The sequence below is a fragment of the Pseudorasbora parva genome, chromosome 7 (assembly GCF_024679245.1).
Source record: "Pseudorasbora parva isolate DD20220531a chromosome 7, ASM2467924v1, whole genome shotgun sequence".
In the NCBI taxonomy this organism is placed as follows: domain Eukaryota; kingdom Metazoa; phylum Chordata; class Actinopteri; order Cypriniformes; family Gobionidae; genus Pseudorasbora; species Pseudorasbora parva.
In genome coordinates this window covers 29,213,027-29,237,443 of record NC_090178.1, presented here as the reverse complement: position 1 = coordinate 29,237,443, position 24,417 = coordinate 29,213,027, and the positions used below count along the sequence as shown (strand labels likewise).

Sequence of the window (24,417 nt, the reverse complement as noted above, 5' to 3'; positions counted from 1 at the left end):
TCACATTGCGAATGACTTTATTTGCAGGAGAAAGGCAATGATGCTGAAAATGTCTCCTCCCCTCTCCTGATGATGCCCTTGTCTTATGAGGAGAGGCAAGAACACACAGTGATAACAACAGTTATAACAAATAACACGATTTCTACCCATTGCTCACATTCCTTTATGTTTTATGGATTGTTTTATGCTCTCCTCTTACTTGCACACACACTCTCATTTCTCATTGTCTTGTACTCCTTATGTTTGCTCATACGTCTGCGATTGCTCTTATTCCCCTGATAGGAGTTTCGTCTTGGAACATGGCATTTTTCTGGTGAGAAACTATGAAAAAATGAGAGACAGGCAGGCATTGCTCCTGAGGGAGGAGGTGACAGAGGGAGAGAAAGAAAACAAAGATGGAAGGAGCTGCCAAAGTCAGAAGGGGGATCTGGAAGACTCCAGCACTAAGTCAGGTCCAGCAGTGTGTGTATAGCCGTAAAATGTGTGTGCATGTGTGTCTGTGTGCTCTTTAATAGATATATTACCTAAAATAAAAATTCTGTCACCCTTTATTTACATTTTATGATCATTTTGCATCCACTTTGACTCTTATCTTAACTATGCAGGCTGCTGTTCCTTTAAGACTATGTCCTTTTCGCATGTGAAATGACATGCACTGCTTTGATGTGCTTTTATTCAAGGTGCAGGTCTGCTGTCAAGTCCAACATAGTTCCCTCTTGTGAATATGAAGCGTGCTTAACTGTATTGAACGTGCACTTGTAGTGTACTTCGTTTCTTAAAAGTATGTTTAAAAAAACTGTATTTGCAGATAATATAATATCAAATACATGAAAGACAAATAAATAAAAAGTGTCAGCATCAAAATTTTACACAAACTGTTATCAGGTGACCTTCTTAGATAAGTATCTATTCAGGTTTTTCCTTAATATGGGCCAAGTTTCTGAATACCTTAGATAAAACTTGCGTCCAGGGTTTTTCCTCTGAATGGGCGTCATGAGTTTTAAAATGTATTAGATTTGAGTTATGGAAGTACAAAATAAGTACAAAAAGTTTTTTTTTTTTTTTTTCGTGTAACGTTTTAAGTTGTGAATGTCGTACGAAATTGATCCCTCATGGTAAGACTCCAATATCATACGTTCTAAGTGTGTAGCTGCTGAAGTGAATTGATTTGCCAGCAAACCTCACCCTAACCTAAGCATATGTTCTGGTGCTACAAAACACACTTACCTTAAGTGGGACACTCTGTTTCTAGCACATTTTTTTGACCTGAGGCAGTTTCTTGATGAAGAACATGGCATCAGCTATTGCTCTCCTCTCTCTCCTTCATGCTCAGCGGGCCGTAGCTCTGGACCAGCTCCCAAAACCACCTCAATTCTATTTCCACTCAGCATTAGTCAAAAGGGCAGAAGAGGACATGTGGTTAACGGCTAGCGCAGCTGGCACGTACAGGCTACCGTGTCCTGTTGAGTTCATGGAAAAAGTGTATTTAAGTGCATTCCGATTATTGCACTTAAAATAAGGATGACAGGCAATGAGAGACTTCAGATTGCGATCCTTTACTGAATGTGCATGAAATAGTCTGTGTGTTTATGGCTGCATGTTTTTAAGTGTGCAGTGTATCATGTATGTGTAATGACAAGACTATATTCTGTATGTGTAAGAGGATGTGTCTTCTGCACATTACAGACCGGCACCTGACTCACTCGAGCACACAGTATGAAAACAGACTGAGCGGCGAGGGAGACGAGGAAGGGAGAAGTGTGTGGAGCAGAAACCTCATGCAAACACTCCAGGGGATCTATGACGTCATTGTCAGTCACAAGGGTACGTCTGCTGAATTTATTAATAGAGACGTGTTTCAAAAGGCTGAAACAGAGGCTCAGTGTGAAGACCAGCACAGCTGATCACTCTTTCTGTCATTTGTGTTTTTTAGGGTCATCTGGACAAACCCTCGCCGCTCCTCTGCTAAACCTGTGCTCCAGAAAGAGGTTTGTGTGTGTGCTTTTCCACTCGCCAGTGTTGTTTACTCAGCGACTCTCCTGCTGTTCTCTTCACAGTCTCCAGATGATTATAGATTCAGGGAACCTGGGAGTTGAAACCTCTTCCCACTGACAGCTACAGTACATTACAGAATGCTCTTAAAGCAGTGGTGTGATAGTTATTAGGGATGTCAGTTGTCAGTAATTACTATAATTTGAATTATTCATGTTAATGCTGCAAAAAATTCTGGTTAAAACCAGACCATTCACAGTAGTAACTGAGTTTGGTCTGGCAAAGCTTCATAGACAAATCATTTCCAAAGGGGCGTCACCAACGGACGATGACTGGTGCAGAGCGACGGAGAAACATCTGAGACAGCAATTCTCTGTTTGTGATTTGGAGGACGCTTCTGATGACTTTTGCCGTTGTTGTAAAAGCAAAATGATAATAGCTGGTGTCCACCGCCACTCCATCAACATTTTTGCAAAATTTGGAAAGCCTAATAGCATCTCAGACCGACTGAAACATCTCGGATTGACGGTCGAAAACATCAAGCTCTGTTCGCACTTGCCCCCGTTGTGAGGCAGTTGTATTGCGATTAGAAAGCGCAATATTTTGAAAATAAAATAATATTGAGTAGTGAGTAGAATAATATTATAGTGCCGAATGCTTTTTCAGATATTACCTTTCTTGTAGTGTGTAATATAGCTGTTAGTGAATGTAAAAGGTCTGCAAAGTTTCAAAGATCAAAGTGCGTGGCAGAAAGAGTTATTTGGTCTGTTCAACTTGAAGCAGGCCAGGGTTTGCGCAGACCGATCAGTGTATGACATCAAAGTACCGTGAAAACGATTAGAGAGCTGACGGTTCCGTATGCTTTCGAATCTCACTGTACTTTAATGACATACGCCAATCAATCGATCTGTGCAGTGCTGCTTCACTTCTGAAATGTCTGAAACTAATTGTCAGTAATTCCAGGCTTAAGCTTGGGACATACTCTGCAAGAACAAAGAAATGTGTTCGTTTTCTCGAGGTGGCAAGAACATGAACAAAGTTTACTCTGTTCCATACGTCATGAGAAAAGCAGGTGCTAAACATCTCTATTTCTCCACATTATCCACGGCCACTTTAAATGTCTGACCAATCACACAATAGTTCTCAGACACCAACAAGAAAAGAGTTCTGCTCAGACGATGCATCAAGAACAAGCTGCGAGAACTCAAACCAGCGCTGCAAAAACAAAATGACGGCATTTTGTTCTCGCAGCCCTGGGAGGGAGAACTTTTTTCTGTTCTTGTGGAGTATGTAACAGCCTTTATTTTCTGCTCGAACCAATATAGATCTGTAACAAATTTGCATAATGTCTGCCTGTGATCATTATTGGCTGCCAACATCTACTTTGACCCACCCTCAAACACTGTAGTTGTAGCTGAGGACTGGAAGAGTTTGGTTTGTGTTGTTGACATTTCTGCGCTGCAAAAGCAAATCTGATATGGTAAAACCAACACTGTTACTGTTCTTATCACTGTGCATACAGTTAACGAGGAAGCCTCAGAGCTGAAATTACCCACACAAGTTGTAAGTGGTAGAAAATCACAAAAACTGGGCCATCTGACCGATCAAAGCAAAGTAGATTTGCAAAGAAGAACCGATTTGGCACCAACTGTGCCAAACAGTAACAAAAGAAGTGATGCTGTATATATATATAAATAAGAAAAGTGTCATTATATCTGATATCAAGTGTATATCTATTAGCATAATAGGGACACTTTAATGTTTCAAGCAATTATTTATTACCGTTACATTTTATGTAAACAGAAAATACAGAGACACTTTATTTATTGGATCATAAAATGTTTCGGACTGCACTTATTATTTTGAACTTTGAAGTCAAAATATAACATAAAGGAGGTTGTCTGGTTTTATTAAATGCCTGCCTCTGATTGTGGAATGGTGTGGCACCTGGTGTGATTGAGACCATTCACCTTGACATGCCTCCATCTTAAAATAGTTATTCACCCAGCACTGAAAATCCAGCCCTTTATTAGTCAGTGCAACCAAACACACCCCAAAGAAGTATGATTTGCTCCTCGGTATTGCTAGTTGGAGACCGATGGTACACTACCATGCAAAGGTCTGAGGTTGGTACGATTTTATGTTTTTAAAAGTCTTATGATCACCAAGGCTGCATTTGTTTGATCAAAATTACCGTAAAAACAGCACTAAGAAATCATTGTAATATGCTCATTTTGTGCTCAAGAAACATTGCTTATTATCTATATTCAGTTGTGTTGCTATGTATTTTTGTGGAAACCATTATACATTTTGTCAGGATACTTGGATGGATAGAAAGTTGAAAAGAACAGCATTCATTTAAATTAGAAATTTTGTGTTACATTGTAAATAATAATAAAACACTTCCTTGCTGAATAAAAGGCATTTTTCAAAAATCTTAAAGATTTAAAACTTTTGAATGGCAGAGTATGTATAATTTGGAGGTAGGGAATGTACGCTCTCTACAAAGCATTTTATTTGACAACAATTTGTATTGTATAAGATGTCACCAATATTGCAGTCAGTACACTACAATATAGATTGCCTAAATCCTAAAACTCTAGTTTTGATTTCATTGTTTTTTTATATTTGTTGGGGGAAAACACTAATTTAATGTCCGTTTTCTCTTCCAGATCAGGCTCGGCTCCTGTTGATCTTAGTATGTTGCAGAGGCAGCTCCTCTCGGGCCACTATGAGAGTCTGGACACCTTTCACTCAGACATGCTGAAGGTGTTCCACTGCGCTGAGGTCAGTTTCACACAGTGTTGATGGACACTGTTTGATGTTGTTCTGCACCTGTCATGGGTTTGAATTCTCAGCTGCCTAGATCATACCTCATACTGACCATCAAACAAAATCAAAATAGAATAGATTTTTTTTTATTGCCACACATCCAGAGTATTTTTCCTGCAATGTTACCACAGAACAGCACTATGAAATTACTGCACTAGCTGGGATTCCATCCAAATGTGAAGCAAGTATTTTCAAAGTTTTCAAAGTTGTTTAAGCAGATGACGAGGGTATTGGTAACCTAGTAACCAACAGTAAATAAAACTCCCTCAGCTTAACCTTAACGTGAAAATAGCTTAACGTGGGTTAAGAAAGTGGTAAAAAAGAAAACAAACTCAGTAAACACCAAACTTATAAAGCATACTATGTACAGAAAAGCAGGTGAGCCCAGAATATGAACGCAAAGCGTTACAAGCGTTACGTTTTCCTCCACAACGAAAACACTTATAATGAGGCTTAGTGAACCAACAGTTATAAAAAAAGACTAAATACATTATACATTATTAATAAAACACAGGCAGGTTTAGTGATTCGCAAAAACTAAATCTCTACTCACACTTAAATTGTCAATAAACACATCAGTTTTCACCCTGAGTGCAAATTTGCATTCTTTCATCATATTCTGGGCTCATCTGCTTTTCTGCAGATAGTATGCTTTATTTGTATTGTGTTTACACAGTTTTGTCTTTTATTATTACACGGCTCTGTGAAATACTTAATTCTGATTGGTCAATCGCGCATTCCAGCGGTAGGTTATTTCCAGATAACAACCGCTCATACTGCGAGTTATCTTGACCGGTACTACTTCTATGCTTAACGCTGGCGCCTACTTGTGGCTTAAACAACCGTGGGTTACAATGGAAGACTTCAAGGCAGGTTTCCATAATAACGTTTTAATATAGATATTTTTTTACACAAACGCATTGATTAAGGCTCTATTAACCCATCGGAGTCGTGTGGAGCACGTTATTTGACGGACAGCTGCAATTTTTTATGGACTTCAAACACAACTACAACTACTGCTTGGATTAACGATAGCCTGGACTTTTAAAATATAACTCCGATTGTATTTGTCTGAAAGAAGAATGTCATATACACTTATGATAACTTGAGGGTGAGTAAATCATAGGCTTGGCCTCCGCTTCGTGTCGGGGTCCTGATCACTCTGTCAAGGTTTATTCTGCGATAACAACCGGCTGGGTGTACATTATCCCTTACATATCACATTCTTAGTACAGTAAGCATTTTAAAATGTCCCCATCAGGGGAAACAGACGATTAGTGAGGTGGGTTTAATGATCGCTTTGACAGTATTTATTCGGCAAATGCATTTGCATCTCCCATTATTCACATTAACTGTCGCATTAAAAGTCAAAAACCACCTCAAGCAAATGTTGTTTTTTTTATCACTCATTTCTGATGCAATACTTCAAAATACGCATAAAAGCATGGTTATGGAAACAACGCTTATGAAAGTCCCTCTGGAGCATTGTGAGGTTCAGTGTCTTATACATTAATTCTGGAGGATTAAATTTTTCAGTTACCAGCCCTGAGTCACTACATCTACGCATCCCCCAAAAAAAAAAAAAAACACTGATAGTTTGGCACGCACATGCAGATTGGAGCCTAATATCTGCAGATTGGAGCCAAGCCTAAAATCTGCCTCAGCATAATGTTCAGAAATGCACTGTTAATATCTCATCCTCTTATGTTTTGAATCCTATCAGAAATACTACGGTTGCGAATCCTCAGTGGGTCGTAACGTGAGGCAGCTGAGGGAAGTGTACCATAGTGCTCATCAGGAGGCCTTAACTCAGATCAGCAGTTTCCTGTGAGTGACAAAAAAAACACATCAGCAATGCTGATGTGCACTGCTCTCAGGGCATTGCTGTGACCAAACCCAGAGGCATGATGGGCCTTCCAGAAGGCAGATAATGCTCTCCGATACCAAAGACCTGCTGTATATTGCACTCACAGATGCACTGCACAGGTAAAAGCTTCGCCATTTATACACATACACACACACGCTGTACTAAAATCCACACAAGTCCCAATTCACACAACTGTGTTATGAATGTTTTTTTTTTTTAGAGAAATCAATTCAGTAATAAACATAACTTCTGGAGATGCACAATATATTGATACCATATTGGTAATCATGATATATTAGAGTTTTTTCTTTTTTAAGTTAACTGTCAAAGTTAGATATACAGAATATTGGACAATATTTAATTGTGTATGCGCATATCCTATATTTTTACATTTAGATTACGTTTGTTGTAATTGATCTGCCAAATCAAATCCAAAAACACTTTTCATTTAATTACACTTTTAAATGTAAGTTTTAGTAAATCTCGAAATGAATATTCATTTTCATACTGAGCATTGTAATGTGACTTCACCAGTAGCTTTTAATACAGTTTAGAACAACTGATTTTATTTTGTAATCATTTTAGATTTAAATAGTATAGGGTTCAATATTTTATTTTTAATAATTTATAGTAATACAAATATTATTTTTTTAAATTTATTTAGCTTTAAATAGTATACAGTTGTAATGTTAGCAATTGACTTGTTATTATCCGTTTACTGTTTTTTAACATTTTATGTTTTAATTAATTAATAATTATAAAAGAAAATTAATTTAAATTAAATTGTCTAGAATTTTGTGTTAGCTATTTATCACGTATTAATCATTTGCCATTTATTATTTTTTAATATTTTATTTTTAATTTACAAATGACATTCTTTTGTATTTTATACATTTTAAATGATAAATGTTATTGTTTTTCTCAGTTATTGAACGTAACATGAAAATAAATATTGCCTTATCATTAGAATTGAAATACCATTACATCCAATTTCTGCAATAAATTATTTTATATCATATTTTTTCCTTATATTTCAGTAAAATATCTAAATATTAAAGTAAGACATTGTTTTCAAAGAATGTTTTTTTTTCTTGCCCTAATGGCAATTTTTTTGTTTCTTATTTTAATCAAACTTCACTCATATTCGCATCAGTGCAATATTTCCCTCATTTATTCAAGGCTTACCAAACCAGAGCTTAAAGTGGAAAAAGTAAAGTGCCGGTACTCACCAAAGGGACGGGTTTTTTTTCGGGGTGTATGGGGGATTGTTTAGTCAATAATTCATGAAGGTCCACATTTTAAAGCTCTTTCTTGTACTCAGCCTTAAAACTAACATATAGTTCTTGAAATTGTTACTACAGCTTTTGTTACATTAAGGGTTTATTTACAAAGCAAGACCATTGACCTTTTTTTTATTTGAAAAATAGTGACACACTTAGAAAGTATCGCTACAACATGCCACAGGTGTAATATACATCTTTAGTGAAAAATCTATTCCCTTAACTGATTATGTATTATAATTTCTACAACTAGTCAAAATGTACCACGTTAAATACAGTAGAATCTGATAAATTCTAGTAAATTTTGTCATCATGAGTTTAAAAAACTTGCAGGATTATGTTTCCCCCTCATTCATCAGTCATTTTAGTGTCTGTTTTAGATCATGTTCGACTTTCTCCGTAGTGTTTTACTACATTCTCAATAGAATTCAAATGGGTCGCACATTTGATCATCAGCGTCCCATTGAAACGGCTAGTGCAAATGTGAACACTTTTGGTGCGTGCTGGTGAACGCCTCTACAGTGATTCACGTGCCACGTAATTAAACAGTTGGCTTCAGTCACAGTCATATTGCACACATGCACAGATAATTGATCCGTTATAAAAGCGAGCTGTAAAAGTAGCTTTACGCAAGGAAAGGTGCAGGTACACTTAAGAGTAAAATGTAGAAGTGCTGGTACTGCGTACCGGTGAATACTGCCCCACTTCGAGCACTGAACCATACCATTTGCTATTAGAAATGTACAGATACACAAGCCAATAGTTTCCCAGTGTAGATGTGGACAGTCTGATCTAGAGGTGACGCACAAACTTTAACAGCTTTAAGATTATCCCATGGATCTTTTATTTATCTGCGCTTCAAGGGTCCTTTAATAATTAATATTTCACTTGATTTATATTTGCTTTCTATGGTGCTCTTACTATTTCTCCCATTCTTTGTCCTCTGCAGGTTGAGACAGCACTCCTGGAAATGCCATTTGTGAGCATGGACATGGCTGATGCTTGACAACATGATTAGTTGAAAGCACCTCAGCCTTTCTTTCTCTCAGGGAAAAGAAAGTCAAGTGAAGGAACAGGAGACAAAATAAAACAAATCAACATCTGAGACCCCCGATCCTTTCATATACCTGAACAACATGCAATTCTTTTATTTTCAAATATTACACCATAGACTGAACATAAACATGTGGAATGGGATGCAGGAAACCATGCAAACGTCAAGACGTGGTGCCATTTTGGGTCGAAGGAATGAACACACACAGACCGTTTTAAATCATTCAACACATCGGCATATCTACATGAAAATGGACTTAACTCCTAAATGTGAAATTGAGGTCTACAGCCTTTTTAGTGTTTTATGTTGATGGTTATAACTATAAAGTAAGCAATAATGCATGGTTTATTAACGCAGCCTTAATGTAAGCAAATGTTTATAGTCATTTTAGGAAAAAAATATTTTAAAGGGGATTTACTACCACTTTGTGCAGAGCTGTCTTGTGCCGTGACGTTTTGTAATATATTGATTTGAAGCAGTAATCTTTATAGCTTTGAGACTCAGAAATATTTTATATTGTTAGCAAAATTATGTTTTAGTATGGTTCAAGAAACTATATTTACAGTCTTAAATTGTTGTGGGTAAATAATCTGTTTTTCATTGATACTTTAATAATATTTTTATAGATATAGTTTTTCGATGGCGTCTTGGAGCATGTGTAATTTGCAACAGGACATTCATTGCCTGTAAAACATGAGATTTTCATAGCCTTCTCTATGCATGGCATACTTTATACTGCTTAATGTATAATAGCTGTGTATGCAAAGTATATGGTTATGCTGAACTAAGAAATGAGTTGTTAGAAGCTCATTAAGTAGCTTAAAGCAGAACAAATGAATTAAACCAGCTACATTAGTTAACGCATAAAAGTGAGTCAATATTTGGACCATTGTGCTTTCATATTTATTAGGTTTTATTGTTTATAGATAAAATAGTGCTTGAAGAAAGTTGTAACTAATTACTCGTGGTAAGACAAAAAGACTAATAAACCCATAGGCTGAGCTGCAGATCTATTTTTATCTTTTAATTTGTCCATAAACGTATAAGTGCTTCATAAGCCAAATTTTCTTTTATCCCTTTAGCTTTGTCTATAGTTGTCACGGTTCATGGATTCCCTGTCTCACTCTTGGGTGCGTGTTGAATGTAGGTGAGGGCGGAGCCTGGGATTGGCTCATCACGCACCTGTGGCTGATCACCTGCACCAGCTGCAACTCATCACCTTCACACTATTTAGTCTCTCTGTTTCTCTCTTGTCTTTGTCAGAGCGTTGTTGGATGTTTCCCCTTGTGTCTCCGTGTTGGTTGTCGTTTCCCCCTTCCGTGAAACGCTGGATCCCTTCCCGGAATACCTGTACCGACCTCCCGAGTCACAGCTGCTCACAGCCTGCCCGTGTCGCCAAACAGAGCCTCTCTCACTGCTCCGTCTTATCCGGACTTCTTCAGTGTTCTGAGTTTTGACTTCTGTGACACTATTCTGTCAATAAACTGAGTTACTTGCAATTGAATCCTGCCTCTTTGAATCCGTTACAATAGTATTAAATGTGTCGGTGGACCTACATCAGCTAATTGTATCATATGATTCATTCAATATTATCTCTTGATGATAATAACACATTATACTCAATCTGGTTTCAAGGCAAAAGCAGGTCACAATTTAAAATTGTTGAACTAAACTCAGGAGTAGATTGAAATTGTAGATTAATATATTCTGGTGTGACTGATTTTCATATACATTCATTTCTCCTGAGGAAGAAACACAAACAAGAGAAGCGTATTATGACTCATTGTGTCTGGAGTCCTGAATTATTACAATTATAGATTATGTACTTGCCTATAGTAGCTTTATTAGCTGTTGTGGAATTTGATAGCGGTGTCAGCATTGTGGTTTAGAAGGGAAAATGGCACTCTCTAGTGGTAGTAACCCTACCACTGTTTTATGGTAAAACCATAAAAAAAACTGCTGCAACTGTTTTATTCAACAACTAGCATGAAAATCAAATGTTAACATAACCTTGTCTAGTAACATTTTGATAAAGACACGTATCATATTCTTTCTTTTTAAGTTGGAGACTTGTCTAAGAAAGTGAGCATAGCGCATAAAGGGTTAGTTCACCCAAAAAAATATATTGTTGCTGGAAGATATGTAGGTGAGACCAGCAGGTGTAGTTATGCAATTTTGGTGATCAAGGATGAGTTTTAAGGGATAACATTATTGACCACAAGCTTACATTTACCATAGGAGTGGAGCTCAGATGAATTATACTTGCATAGTGCAGTTTAGTGGACTTATTCACCTTGGTAGTGGTACAAGACAAAGTTAACACACTGGAGTGATGTACACTATACTGCCAAAAGTGTTGGGACACCCTTCCAAATCATTGAATTCAGGTGTTCCAACCACTTCTATTGCCACATGTGTAAAAAATAAAGCACCTAGACATGCATTCCTCAGTGTCAATAGCTACAGACCTCCAAACTTCATGTGGCCTTGATTAGCTCAAGAACAATGTGTAGAGAGTTTCATGGAATGAGTTTCCATTGCCGGGCAGTTATATCCAAGCCTTACATGATCACCAAGGGCAATGCAAAAGCGTCGGATGCAGTGGTGTAAAGCCCGCAGCCACTGGACTCTAGAGCAGTGGAGACGTGTTCTCTGGAGTGATGAATCATGCTTCTCTGTCTGGCAATCCAATGGCCGAGTTTGGTGGTTTCCAGGAGAACAGTACTTTTCTGTCTGCATTGTGCCACGTGTAAAGTTTAGTGGAGGGGGATTGTGGGGTTGTGCTTGGACACAGTGAAAGGAACTCTTAATACTTCACCATACCAAGACATTTTGGACAATTTCATGCTCCCAACTTTGTGGGAACAGTTTGGGGATAGCCCTTCCTGTTCCAACATGACTGCTTACCAGTGCACAAAGCAAGGTCCATAAAAATGGATGAGCGAATTTAGTGTGGAGGAACTTGACTGGCCTACAGAGACTCCTGATCTCAACTCGATAGAACACCTTTTGGGATTAATTATTCTCCAACATCAGTTCCTGACCTCACAAATGTGCTTCTAGAAGAATGGTCAAAAATTCCCATAAACACACTCCTAAACCTTGTGGAAAGCCTTCTCAGAAGAATGATAGCCATTATAGCTGCAAAGGGTGGGCCAACTCCATATTAAACCCTATTGATTAAGAATGGGATATCATTCAAGTTCATGTGCATGTAAAGGCAGATGTCCCAAAACATGCCCAAAACAATATAGTGTAGCTCAGACTTCAGCAATTAAACATAGATAGATTGCAAATGTTATCAATTTTAATCAACTCATTTTCACCATTGTTTCTGTAAAATTACTAGTAGGGAAAGGCCTGTGTTGTGCATAAATGGACCTCTTTGATAGCACAAATATAGCCTATTCTTCACTGATATTGTCACCATTGGTTGAAATAACGAGTGAAGGATCAGAGAAACCCAGGACTCTTGAAAACAGGAACAGAACAAACATAACATGATGAGAACCGACAATCAACTGAAAGAAATACAGAATTTAATTGAACTAACAAACCAATCAATGAAATGAGTAATCAAGGAAACAACTAAACGCAAGCAAAACCCACCCAAACACAAACCAAACCCAGATTATGCTTTACAGATATCTGATAGTAGCTGTTTTTACAACTGTTCATTCATGGGCTTTAGCTGGAAGCGTCGTCTTTGGACTACCAGCTGTTGGGGTTTGAGATCAATTTGTTGGTGGTCAAGTGAAGTAGAATATAAACTTGGACTAGCTGCTAACAGTAATGCACCTAGCACAAGATATTTTAACATCATGTCATTTCTGCTCATTTTATTTTACTGTTATTATTATTATTATTATTATTATTATTATTATTATTTGGCCTGAGCCCTGAATAATTTCTGACTTTGAATCAGTATGTATTTATTTGCTTGTTTTTTCATTGACTGATTCATTGTTTTCATTAATTTATTCTAAGCTTCATAATAAACAACATATTTTAAATTTAATGCAATTAATCAAAAGCAAAGTTATTAAATTATGTTCTTTCTGAACCTTGATACTGGGGCCCAGTTCAGGAAGCAGACAGACTGGCTTAACCGACCATCTGCTAGCTGTCTCACGTCACCGAAGTCAGCTAAATCCCAGCACATAGAGACTATTTCACCTAGATATTATCACATAGAAACTGTGTCTGTTCCCCAAATTAGTAAATACAAAAAAATCTAAACCATTCAACAGTAAAAATTTAATTGATGTCCAACTAATAAACAACAGATATAATACAGATGAACAAATGATAAAGCTCAGGTTGCTGGATATTTGATCCCTTTCTCCAAAAGCACTCATTGTTAATGATATGATTATAGATCATAACCTAGATGTTCTGTGAACCTGGACCCAGAAACCTGGCTAAAACCTGACAACTACATTACTTTAAAAGAGTCCACCCACCAAGATTGTTATAAACACGCGCCGAGTCTGAAAGGTAAAGGGGGAGGTGTTGCTGTAATTTATAATATCTTCAGTATTACTCAGAAGTCTAGTTTCAAATATTGGTTTGTTGGTGGTGTTTATGTAACGTTATATAGTGTAAACTAGAAATCCCGTTTGACATTTGTGTTGGCTACTGTATACAGACCACCAGGGCACCATACAGCTTTATCAAAGATTTTGCTAATTTTCTATCATAGTTAGTACTGGCTGCAGATAAAGTACTAATTGTTGGTGATTTTAATATCCATGTAGACAATGAAAAAGGCGCTTAAAGAAGATTAAAGAAAATAGTCCAATGCCGTGGTACAAAATAAAGCTTCTGATGTTTGTAAAACGCACAGCAGTAATGACTTTATGAACTTCTTTAGCCTACTAGTAAGATTGATAATATTAGGAATAAAATTGTAACCATGCAGCAGTCTAATACTACAGTATAACATTAGATAGAGCATTGAAGTGTCACTGAGAAATTACACTCATTCACTGCTATAGGAGGAGAAGAATTGGCTAAACTTGTTAAATCATCAAAATCAACAACATGTATGCTTGACAGTAATAGTTGGCTTTGCTTGCTCAGTTGGGGGATGCTAAAATTTCAACTAAAGTTTTCAACTAAATATCCAAATAAAATGTATTACTAAATTAACTGTATCAACTTTATTACTGATCTGCCCACAATGTCGCTATATGATAAATTGAAATGAGCTGATAACATCACAGTTTTCTCCAGAACGACTGTACAGCCAAATCTAATTTTGTTCTGTTCAACACTGTGAAGCTGCTTTGAAACAATCGTCATTGTAGAAGCGCTATATGAATAAAGTTCACTATGACTATGACTTTCTTGAGCAGCAAATCAGGATGATTTTTGAAGGATCTTATGACACTGAAGACTGGAGTAGTGATTCTGAAAAATCAGTGTTGCCATCACAGGAATAAATTACATTTAAATATATATTTAAATAGAAAACAGTTACTTTAAAATGTAATAATATTTCACAATATTACTGTTTACTGTATTTTTGATCAAATAAATGCAGCCTTGTTGAACAAGAGACTTAAAGAACTGATTTGAAACTCTGGCTCTGAACCAGCACCAGCACTGCCTTGGTGGAAAGGGGGTATTACTGACCTCATTTACAAGAACATAAGAAGCCATGAGATCCATATCAGCAAATGGACAATATAATACATAGCCTACAGTTTACTCTGTAGTAGCTAGGACACTAATTATAGAGATGACAACAGTATGGTTGTCCCTTCTAGTATTATATGCACATGTGATTATCTAACCACCTGTTGATTCCCTCCATATGAGAGGGAAGGTCAAATTTGACTTTGGTAATATGAGCTAAACATTTGTTTTGTTCTAAATGAACAAGTAGACTACTCTTGTCTTGGTATGAATCAAGACTGTAATTTAAAGATGTTTGGGGGCAGCGACACGATTTATTGGGGGAAGTTCATCTGTGCAGGGAGTCAAATGGCTCCCTTTATTTAGAACACTAGGACAAGTCAAGTATGGGCAGAGGAAGAGCTTCTAAACACACTCCTAGCCCTGCACATGTGGTGGACATGTGTGTTGTCATTTGTCTCTGCAGCTGTTGGAACAACACCTCACATCTAAACCCCCCGTTCCAGTGAGTGTTGGGGACATTTAGGGGACACAAGCAGTGTTTTGTCAGCCAGCACATTTCAAACAAGAAGTCGCAATGGATTCTCGGCTGTCGAAACAGATCCAGTGTTCCGTGTGTTTGGGGGACTTCACGGATCCAGTGAGCCTGCTGTGCGACCACACGTTCTGCCGACAGTGTATCAGCAATCATTCCCAAAGCAGCCGCTTAAGACTGTGTCCGGAATGCAGGCGACCCTACACCATGTGGGACCTCCGGTCCAACCGCGTCCTGCGGAACATGGTGAATGCCGTGAGGGAGCACTTGAGCGAGCAACAGGCGATCAGGGACATAAACGGGGCGACTTCGGGAGCACACGGTGGAACCACAGTGAGAGTGTTTGAAGAACCGGAGAAGCTGGTGTGTTCAGATCATCAGGAGAGGCTCAGGCTGTTCTGTGAGACGGACCAGAAACTGGTGTGCCTGATCTGTAGGGATGGTGAGAAACACCAGGGACACAAGTTCAAACCTGTGGAGGAGGCAGCGGAGCCTAGAAAGGTCAGGGAGTTAGGACTGAAAAATCATAAACTGTAGATTATGTTCATTAAGTTTGTGTCTGAAGCTACTTACATTGCATATCCAAGTAAGAAAACTAAAATGATTTGGTTTCTATTTTGGATGTATCGAATCCCACATACTGACTGAAGAGGTGTAATCATTTAATAGCTGGCTAAGTGTACATCTAATGAACAGTTATTGCAGCAACTTTGTTCAGAGTCTCGGAGACCATAGGGTCATTTACCCTTGCTCAGTAGCTTACTTGATTGCAGTATGTGGTTGGTTCCTTTCGCAATCCTAAAGGGTTAGTTCACCCAAAAATGTAATTCAGTTAATTACTGTTAATTACATAACTACAACTTTGACGCGTTCATAAAGCTCATAAAGAAATTAAGGTTGAAATACATTACACAATATTTGCACAGCACAAATGTTGGCCCTGATTTGCAATTTGGACAAGTCACTACTAGCTGCAAAAAAAAATCAGTGCCAGTGTACAGATTTAAGTTGACCAATTTCACACACACATACACACGTACACACACACACACACACACACACACACACACACACACACACACACACACACACACACACACACACACACACACACACAAACATGTAGTGACGAACAAGTTTTTTTAAGCTTGAGACTGAGATTTTAACTGGTTAAAGAATATCAAAACATTTGATTTCAAGACAATTTTAGAAAACTTTTATTTGTTACGTGTCTCCTACGAACAAGGCATACTTTTCTGCGGGTGTTTGCTTTGTTTGGAACGACATGAAAGTGTGTGTGATCCTCACTTATTTGATGCCCAGTTTTTTCTCTGTAACCATTTACAAAATTGGCATGTATGATGCCTATTGCCTAGTGTTCTAATATCTTTTTAGAAGTCTGTTCAGTCGTTTATCAGATTCCTGTCTTAATTAGAAGAACGGGTGCACTTCAAGCCTATACAGGTTGATTGAACGTAAAACATTTATGGAAACCCTGAATTATTATTGGAAACCTTATTGCCCTAAAAAAGTTGATTTTGTCTTGTTGAAAAAAACAAAAGATTTCCAGTTTATTGTACTTAAGATTTCAACAGCATTTAATTAAAAACTTTTAGTTAATACAACTAATAGTTTTAAATTCAGTCCTATTGAAATTCTAGGTATATTAAATTGGAAATGTTTTGTTTTATTAACTAAAATCAACTTTTTTAGGGCAACGAGTTTCCATAAATGTTTTAAGTTCAATCAACCTGTAAAGGCCTGCAGTGTGATAAAAAACTAAAACGTAATAACATTCTTCATACATATACTTAAGACATTTTACTTTACTCTTGTTTCAGAGATTGATTCAGAAAAGTATGGAAGATTAAATAATGCAATGGCTTTTTTACAGTTTTACACTTTCAGCCCACAAACAATGTTTGCTCTTTCTCCGGACCAAGAAATTTCCATTTATTTGTCAGCAAAAGTCTGCCAGATAATGCAAAATGCGTCATTCTGTGGAATTTTGAAAGCTCAGCCTGCTGAACATTTAATCCTTGAATGCTTAGACTAGGCAACAATACAAGTTTACACTACTATTATGACAAAAAGTTTGCTAAGAGGGATTTCCAACTAAAGCAAGGCTATGAGGCTAACAAAAGCTTGATTCTTTCCACAGCAATATTACAGACTGGTTAAATATCACTGTAGTAATATGAAGTACATTTTACAGCTTAATATTCAGTATATTTTTATGATGGATGGGGATTATTTGTAGCGCAATGATGATTTAGAATGATTTGTTTCAATTATTTTTGGTGGAACTTACCCAAACCAGAAATCTCTGCCTCTGTTGACTTCTTAGTCAACGTTATGAGAGGCTCTTTTTATACCCAATCATGTTGCCAATTGACCCAATAAGTTGCAAATTGATCTTTCAGCTGTTCCTTTTATCATTTAAATTTTTCTGCCTTTTATTGCTCCCTGTCCCAACTTTTTTGCAATGTGTAGCTCGTGTGAAATCCAAAATGACATTTCAAAATGTCTCGCTTTCCACATTTGATATGTTATCTATATTCTATTGTGAATAAAATATTATGAGATTTGTAAATTATTGCATTCCTTTTTTTAAAACTATTTGTACAGTGTCCCAACTTTTTTGGAATTAGGTTTGTAAACTGCAGTGGGCTCATTAGGAAAAAGGTGGACAGACATATCAAAATGCGTAATTGTACATGCAAAGTCAGAAGTGTTCTATCCTGTTCCTCTGCCAAAAATTGCTGTCGATTGAGATCCACTGTTTTAAGGTAATGCCTGAAATATGAAATATGTTTTGTGTTGTAGAATTTATTGTTAGAGCCTCTGAGTTTCCTGTCGAAGGAGAATGAAGACCTGCAGGCTCTAATCAAAAAACAGACGAATGAGATCTCTAAAACTGAGGTAAAAAAACAAAAACACAAAAAAAAAAACTTTACACAAAAGAATAAAACAGATCCCGCAATCAATCTAAAAACTTAATAAAGGACCGCGTCAGGGTTCATTGCTATCCGTGATTTGTTTTTGTGTTTTCTCAGGAAAGGTCTAAGCAGCTCTCGTCTCAGATTTCAGCACAATTTGAGGAGATGCACCAGTTTCTGAGGAAAAAGGAGGAGCAAGTGAAGAAAATGTTGGAGAAAGAAGAGAAGGAAATTATCGAAAAGATGAAAAGAAACAGAGCAGACATAGAAGAGAAGCTGAATGATGGAAGAGAGAAGGAAGGGATTCTACACTCAGTCTTTGAGTCTGATCAGCCAGATGGGTTTCTGCAGGTTCAAACAAACATTTGCATTCAGCACAATTTGTCCAGTTAGCAAAATGTCCAAGACATACTGGTTTGCAGCTACAATGAGGCTTAAAAGGAAAGGAAAAGAAATTTTTTTTTTTTTTCCTATAATGCCAAAACATTATCCTTGCCATAATGCCAAAAATATCTTTTTAATGTTATTCAATATTGATGAAGAAACATAATTTATCTAAAAATAGATGGGTAATACAGTTTGCATTGTTCAAAAAAAATAAAAATAATAATAATGTAAATAAACGATTTACTCCGAATACCATCATTTAACTAATAATAAGAATATAGAAATAAGGTAACACAGTTTCAGTTACCTCCCCATGATTGACCACCACAGTAGAGCAGGAGATTTGGTGGATCGAGGGAGATGAGGGAGCAGTGACATTGATGGCCTACATGGCCGTGTGGCATAGCGAGTTTGTTAACGGCCACCTTGGCTGTGGCATGGGGCATAGCGAGTTTGTGGACAGCCTCCTTGGCCGTGGCATGGGGGAATAGCGATTTTGTGGACAGCCTCGTTTACTATGGCATGGAGTATAGTAAGTTTGTGGTCAGCATCCTTGACCATGGCATGGGGCATAGCGACTTCGTGGATGGCCTCCTTGGCTGTGGCATGGTGCATAACAAGTTTGTGAACAGCCACAAGGGCATAGCAAGGCATGGGGCATAGCAAACAGGTTCAACAGGTGCAACAACAAATTCTCTGTAGGACTAGTGGCAACAAAGGAATAGCTATGTACAATTTGTTTTTTGTTTTTAGCATATATTATACATAACACTGAGTTATTCATATTTTCTGTTTTTTTTCTGCTGTAGTGGTGGACTGAGAAAGGGCTGGAATTTGTAGAAGAGATGAAAGAGAACGAAAGCTGCAGTGAAAACAACGACAGAGCTTCTCAAAAAACCAAGTATGACAATATACAGTAATGCTTGAGGTAAACATACCTCAGACTTAAGCCCCGTTTCCACCAAAATTACCCGGAACAATTTGTACCAGGAACTTTTTTACAGGAACTTTTCTCCCCCCCAGACCTGCAGCTGTCTGCGTTTCGACCGCGATAAAGTTCCGAGAAGATTAGGCAAATTAGTCCGGTGATGTAGGACTGCGCGCGACTGCTCCTCCAAATCAGTGAAGGACATGTAATCATTTGTGTGTGTAACGTTACCGATTGAAAGATTTAGTGAACTGTTTACATGAGACGTTATCTAAACCGATCTGGTGTTTACATGTGATGACTTTCAATCGCAATCATTTTGTCACATGCAGTTTGTCTGCCGCACCAAAAATGTCAACGCTGTTTTCTCCAGCAGCTGGAGTGTGTTAACTGTAGCCATAGCAACTCTTAACGGCCACCAGGACTAGTATTATTTATAGCTATTTGTTGTAAAGTGTAATAATCATCTCAGAAAAAAAAAATCTTCTGTCAGGCGCAGTTAAAGTAAAAACTGCCTGGGGCAATATACGCTGTGTCATTACTCCAACATTATATTCATAACTTATGAAATAAAAAGTTTACCCCTCAGAAAAATGTACTTTCCTCTCTTGTCAACATGAGCGCGGCGCGCGCCGTCACGTCATGTAAGGACACACACTTAAAAGTAATCGGTCAGGTCGTTTACATGGTGAAAAAAAATTAATAACGAGTATGGAAGAGATTCAAGCTGTGCTGCTTTTGCTGGTTATGTATAGGTTTACTAAAGAGGTAATTAACAACGACAGAAAAGAGCACTAATATGCAGATTCAGCAGCATGCAGCTGCAGCATATTCAGAAAGCTTGTAAAGCTAGATTTAAAATGACAATGTATATTATTATCAGCTATTACGGACATTGCACGTGAGATGGCTGAGACGACCGCGCGCCACCAGACAGAGAGCAAAGACTGATATTTACTGAACGCAGAACGAACCTCGCAAAAGACTTTTAAAAATGCCGGTTGAACTGCGTGAGCTCAACCAATCAGCATGTTCAGCGCCCAAGTCCCGCCCTCGAAAGTTCCTGAACTTTGAAAAAGTACTACCTCGCGAGCAGGGCCGTTTGGAGGGGGAAATATTTACCCGGAACTTCAATTTTACCCTGGTTCCTGCGGTCTAAACACACGAAGTACCACCTTTAGAGCCCCGTTTCCACCACAGGAACTTTACCCAGGAACTAGGAACTTTGGGTGGTACTTCGTGTGTTTAGACCGCAGGAACCAGGGTAAAATTGAAGTTCCGGGTAAATATTTCCCCCTCCAAACGGCCCTGCTCGCGAGGTAGTACTTTTTCAAAGTTCAGGAACTTTCGAGGGCGGGACTTGGGCGCTGAACATGCTGATTGGTTGAGCTCACGCAGTTCAACCGGCATTTTTAAAAGTCTTTTGCGAGGTTCGTTCTGCGTTCAGTAAATATCAGTCTTGCTCTCTGTCTGGTGGCACGCGTTCGTCTCAGCCATCTCACGTTCAATGTCCGTAATAGCTGATAATAATATACATTGTCATTTTAAATCTAGCTTTACAAGCTTTCTGAATATGCTGCATGCTGCTGTATCTGCATATTAGTGCTCTTTTCTGTCGTTGTTAATTACCTCTTTAGTAAACCTATACATAACCAGCAAAAGCAGCAAAGCTTGAATCTCTTCCATACTCGTTATTCATTTTTTTTCACCATGTAAACGACCTGACCGATTACTTTTAAGTGTGTGTCCTTACATGACGTGACGGCGCGCGCCGCGCTCATGTTGACAAGAGAGGAAAGTACATTTTTCTGAGGGGTAAACTTTTTATTTCGTAAGTTATGAAGATAATGTTGGAGTAATGACACAGCGTATATTGCCCCGGGCAGTTTTTACTTTAACTGCGCCTGACAGAATTGTTTTTTTTTCTGAGATGATTATTACACTTTACAACAAATAGCTATAAATAATACTGTATTAGTCCTGGTGGCCGTTAAGAGTTGCTATGGCTTCAGTTAACACACTCCAGCTGCTGGAGAAAACAGCGTTGACATTTTTGATGTGGCAGACAAACTGCATGTGACAAAATGATTGCGATTGAAAGTCATCACATGTAAACACCAGATCGGTTTAGATAACGTCTCATGTAAACAGTTCACTAAATCTTTCAATCGGTACACTTAAAAATGATTACATGTCCTTCACTGATTTGGAGGAGCAGTCGCGCGCAGTCCTACATCACCGGACTAATTTGCCTAATCTTCTCGGAACTTTATCGCGGTCGAAACGCAGACAGCTGCAGGTCTGGGGGGGAGAAAAGTTCCTGTAAAAAAGTTCCTGGTACAAATTGTTCCGGGTAATTTTGGTGGAAACGGGGCTTAACTGTATACCCCATCAGTGACATTCATCTCCTGCATTGTAGGTTCAAATCAACAGTGAAAAGTGTAAATTTTACACCCAATTCTTTGTTTCTCGGCCTTCATGAAACTCATTTGCAGTTTATTGTGTGGAAGGAGATGCTGGGCTCTATCAAACCAGGTGAGGACATTGGTTATCTATTTGTAGACAACACTATATATTACAATACATGTAAAAGTAAATGAAAGGTACTGTGTACTATGTATTTGTTAAAAGTACAAATACGTAATGAGTCAGTGCATAATCAATTCTTACAAAACATGCTTTTGTCTTACCCTGGTTCTATTATAAATGTTCATAATTTTACACTTGACAGGATGGTTTTCACGAGAAATTGCCTACGTATCACCTGTAGGTCACAGGCTTAGTCATTATCATAAATAGAGAAAGCTGGGGAAAAAAAGCAGCAAAAAAAAAAAAGTCACAACCTGAAATTTGAGTTTGTTATTTCAACTTTGAAAAATTAGTTACATCTTGTATAACTTACAAAAAAGACATTTCATAACTTATTTTGATGAGTTAAAGCAATGTAAAAACATATGTTGTTATAACTTATTGAACATATAATTTTTTACAGTGTAGTTGATTAAACTTTTGCTGTATCTAGTCGGCAAAACTCAGAACACATCGGCCTTTCTTAAGAATGACTTCAGTACCATTCTCTGTTCTGTTCTCAAAGAAAAGCTTAACAACAAGTCATCCAGAGTCATGACCAAAGCTGATTCGAAAGACCGCTGTTATAGCCACCTTCTTTGTTTTAGCACGCGGAACCATCACAGCTCTGTCGTCATTATGTTAAGCCCACCCACCGACTCTATAAACGATGTGATTGGCCTGACCAGAGTTTGGTTTTTCCAACTTCACAATCCAACGGAGAGTTGCTAGACTGCCCTGGCTGCAAATTACATTTGCTGCCGCTAGGGTACGTTTAGATCTCTAGGCTAAAGCAAAGCTGAAGTACAACCAGAACAGTGTTCTTTTCCACAAAATGCATGCAGTTTTGTTTTTTAACCACTCGAGGGCCAAAAGTTATAGTGTACAGTACCTTAACATTTATTGTGAAAATAAACATTTTGCAAATTTACAGCATCAATATTTGTACACTATCGGTCAAACGTTTGTAATAATTTATATAGTTTCTTTGAAAAAAGTTGTAATAATATTTTACTTAATTTTTGCTTTTAAACCTTTTGTCTTTCATAGTCCCTGATCGTAATGTCATACATGACTGTCATGACCCATACCTGAGGGTCTCCTCTGATGGGCGCAGCGTCATCCGCACATCCAAAAAGGGGATTTTTTTGCGTCACAAAGACTATAGGCCTCTTGCCAGGACCCACAAGACCTTCCAGTCAGGGCAGCACTACTGGGAGGTGGATGTAGGAGCGAAGATAGACTGGAGCGTGGGCTTTGATGGTGGATGTATAAGCAACTTGAACAAAGATATTGGGCTTCACCTTAAACATGACCAAGGCTACTGCATCAAAGAGTATGAGACACTGACAGAGATAGATCTGACTGTGAAACCACGCAGGATAGGGCTGTACCTGGACTGCGACAGGTGTCAAGTGTGCTTCTATAATGCTGATGACATGACTCTACTGCACACCTCCACATACCCTTCATCCATCCCTTACTCGCTCAGCCTCTCTCCTGGAGCTTATCTGGCAGGGAAGAATGCTGATCCACTGACAGTGTCCTGGAACTGATCAGTCCAGGAAACAATTTGACACTTTATTAAGACAGCTATAAGGACAGGTCCATTTATGGTTATTGAAGTGATTTTAAATACCGTAACAATGGTCATGATGAAATAGTGCTTTTGAGAAAGGTAATGGCTGCTGCATTTCCACCACATAAGAAGAAAAAAAAATGATGCTTTGGTAAAGCATAATTATGCCATAAATCAAAATGAAACACTAAGATTATTATAAGATAAAAATACTTTTTATCTCATCATTTCTAACTTTTTCATATTTTTTTCATATTTTTTTTTATTATTATTACATAGTTATGACTTTTTTGTGTCATTTTTTTCTCTTATGTGGCAGAAATGGGCTTCTATAGGAAATAACTTAGATGCAGCTGGTTATAAAGTCACCTTCAATTACAATAAAATGATATAGATTATAGAATTATACAGAAAATACTAGTTCATTATGTAGCCTATAGTTTATAGATTTGGTTTGTTTGATATTAGAAGTGTTGTATGGTTATTCTGGTGCAGCTTCACAAAAAATAAACAAGGTGCATACAGGAAAACGCAAAAGTATATTTGAACAGTACCAGCAACAAATCCGAAAGTGGAGTTGAAAAAAATAATACTGTTTATTTCACTGATGGGTTTTGCTTTTGGCACACATCATGGGTCCATTCTTCGAAGCTCATCCTGGACTTGCTGTCATAGCAACAGGTCCGTAAGCTTAAACCTGCTTTGGGAGCAGGCTTATTTGATGTAAACTGGATTAGATTGCATATTTTTAAGCAGCGTTGATACTTAAAATTTGTCCCAATCACTGCTACCTTATTACAAGAGTTCCTTACTGAA

The 24,417-nt window shown here is 37.8% G+C and overlaps 2 protein-coding genes across 5 annotated transcripts in view; both read left to right on the top strand.

The window, feature by feature from the left end:
- LOC137083219 (histone-lysine N-methyltransferase ASH1L-like) overlaps positions 1-10,032 on the top strand; it is a 31,660-nt gene extending 21,628 nt beyond the window's left edge. Inside the window, exons 10-16 of one of the 4 annotated variants that reach the window (XM_067449002.1) lie at positions 28-95; positions 283-452; positions 1,687-1,824; positions 1,934-1,988; positions 4,665-4,779; positions 6,548-6,810; positions 8,921-10,032. In XM_067449002.1, the coding sequence (XP_067305103.1) occupies positions 28-95; positions 283-452; positions 1,687-1,824; positions 1,934-1,988; positions 4,665-4,779; positions 6,548-6,655 (654 nt within the window). In that variant the 3' untranslated portion in view covers positions 6,656-6,810; positions 8,921-10,032. Of the gene's footprint in view, positions 1-27; positions 96-282; positions 482-1,686; positions 1,825-1,933; positions 1,989-4,664; positions 4,780-6,547; positions 6,811-8,920 lie in introns of those variants that run through there. The other 3 variants (XM_067449003.1, XM_067449004.1, XM_067449006.1) reach the window with 3 other exon arrangements.
- A 5,154-nt stretch (positions 10,033-15,186) lies between these two features.
- Positions 15,187-23,781, top strand: trim109 (tripartite motif containing 109). Its single transcript, XM_067449721.1, has 6 exons — positions 15,187-15,701; positions 18,027-18,122; positions 18,257-18,490; positions 19,336-19,427; positions 21,874-21,989; positions 23,073-23,781. The coding sequence occupies exons 1-6, from the start codon at positions 15,243-15,245 to the stop codon at positions 23,576-23,578; spliced, it is 1,503 nt and encodes a 500-aa protein (XP_067305822.1). The 5' UTR covers positions 15,187-15,242; the 3' UTR covers positions 23,579-23,781.
- Positions 23,782-24,417: the final 636 nt, after the last annotated feature.

What these genes read in the sequence shown, in the direction of transcription:
- trim109 (XM_067449721.1), top strand. Translation starts at nt 15,243, where the DNA reads ATGGATTCTCGGCTGTCGAAACAGATCCAGTGTTCCGTGTGTTTGGGG. An exon ending in AGGCAGCGGAGCCTAGAAAG is followed by an intron (nt 15,702 to 18,026) that starts GTCAGGGAGTTA and finishes TTTGTGTTGTAG; the next exon opens with AATTTATTGTTAGAGCCTCT. An exon ending in ATGAGATCTCTAAAACTGAG is followed by an intron (nt 18,123 to 18,256) that starts GTAAAAAAACAA and finishes GTGTTTTCTCAG; the next exon opens with GAAAGGTCTAAGCAGCTCTC.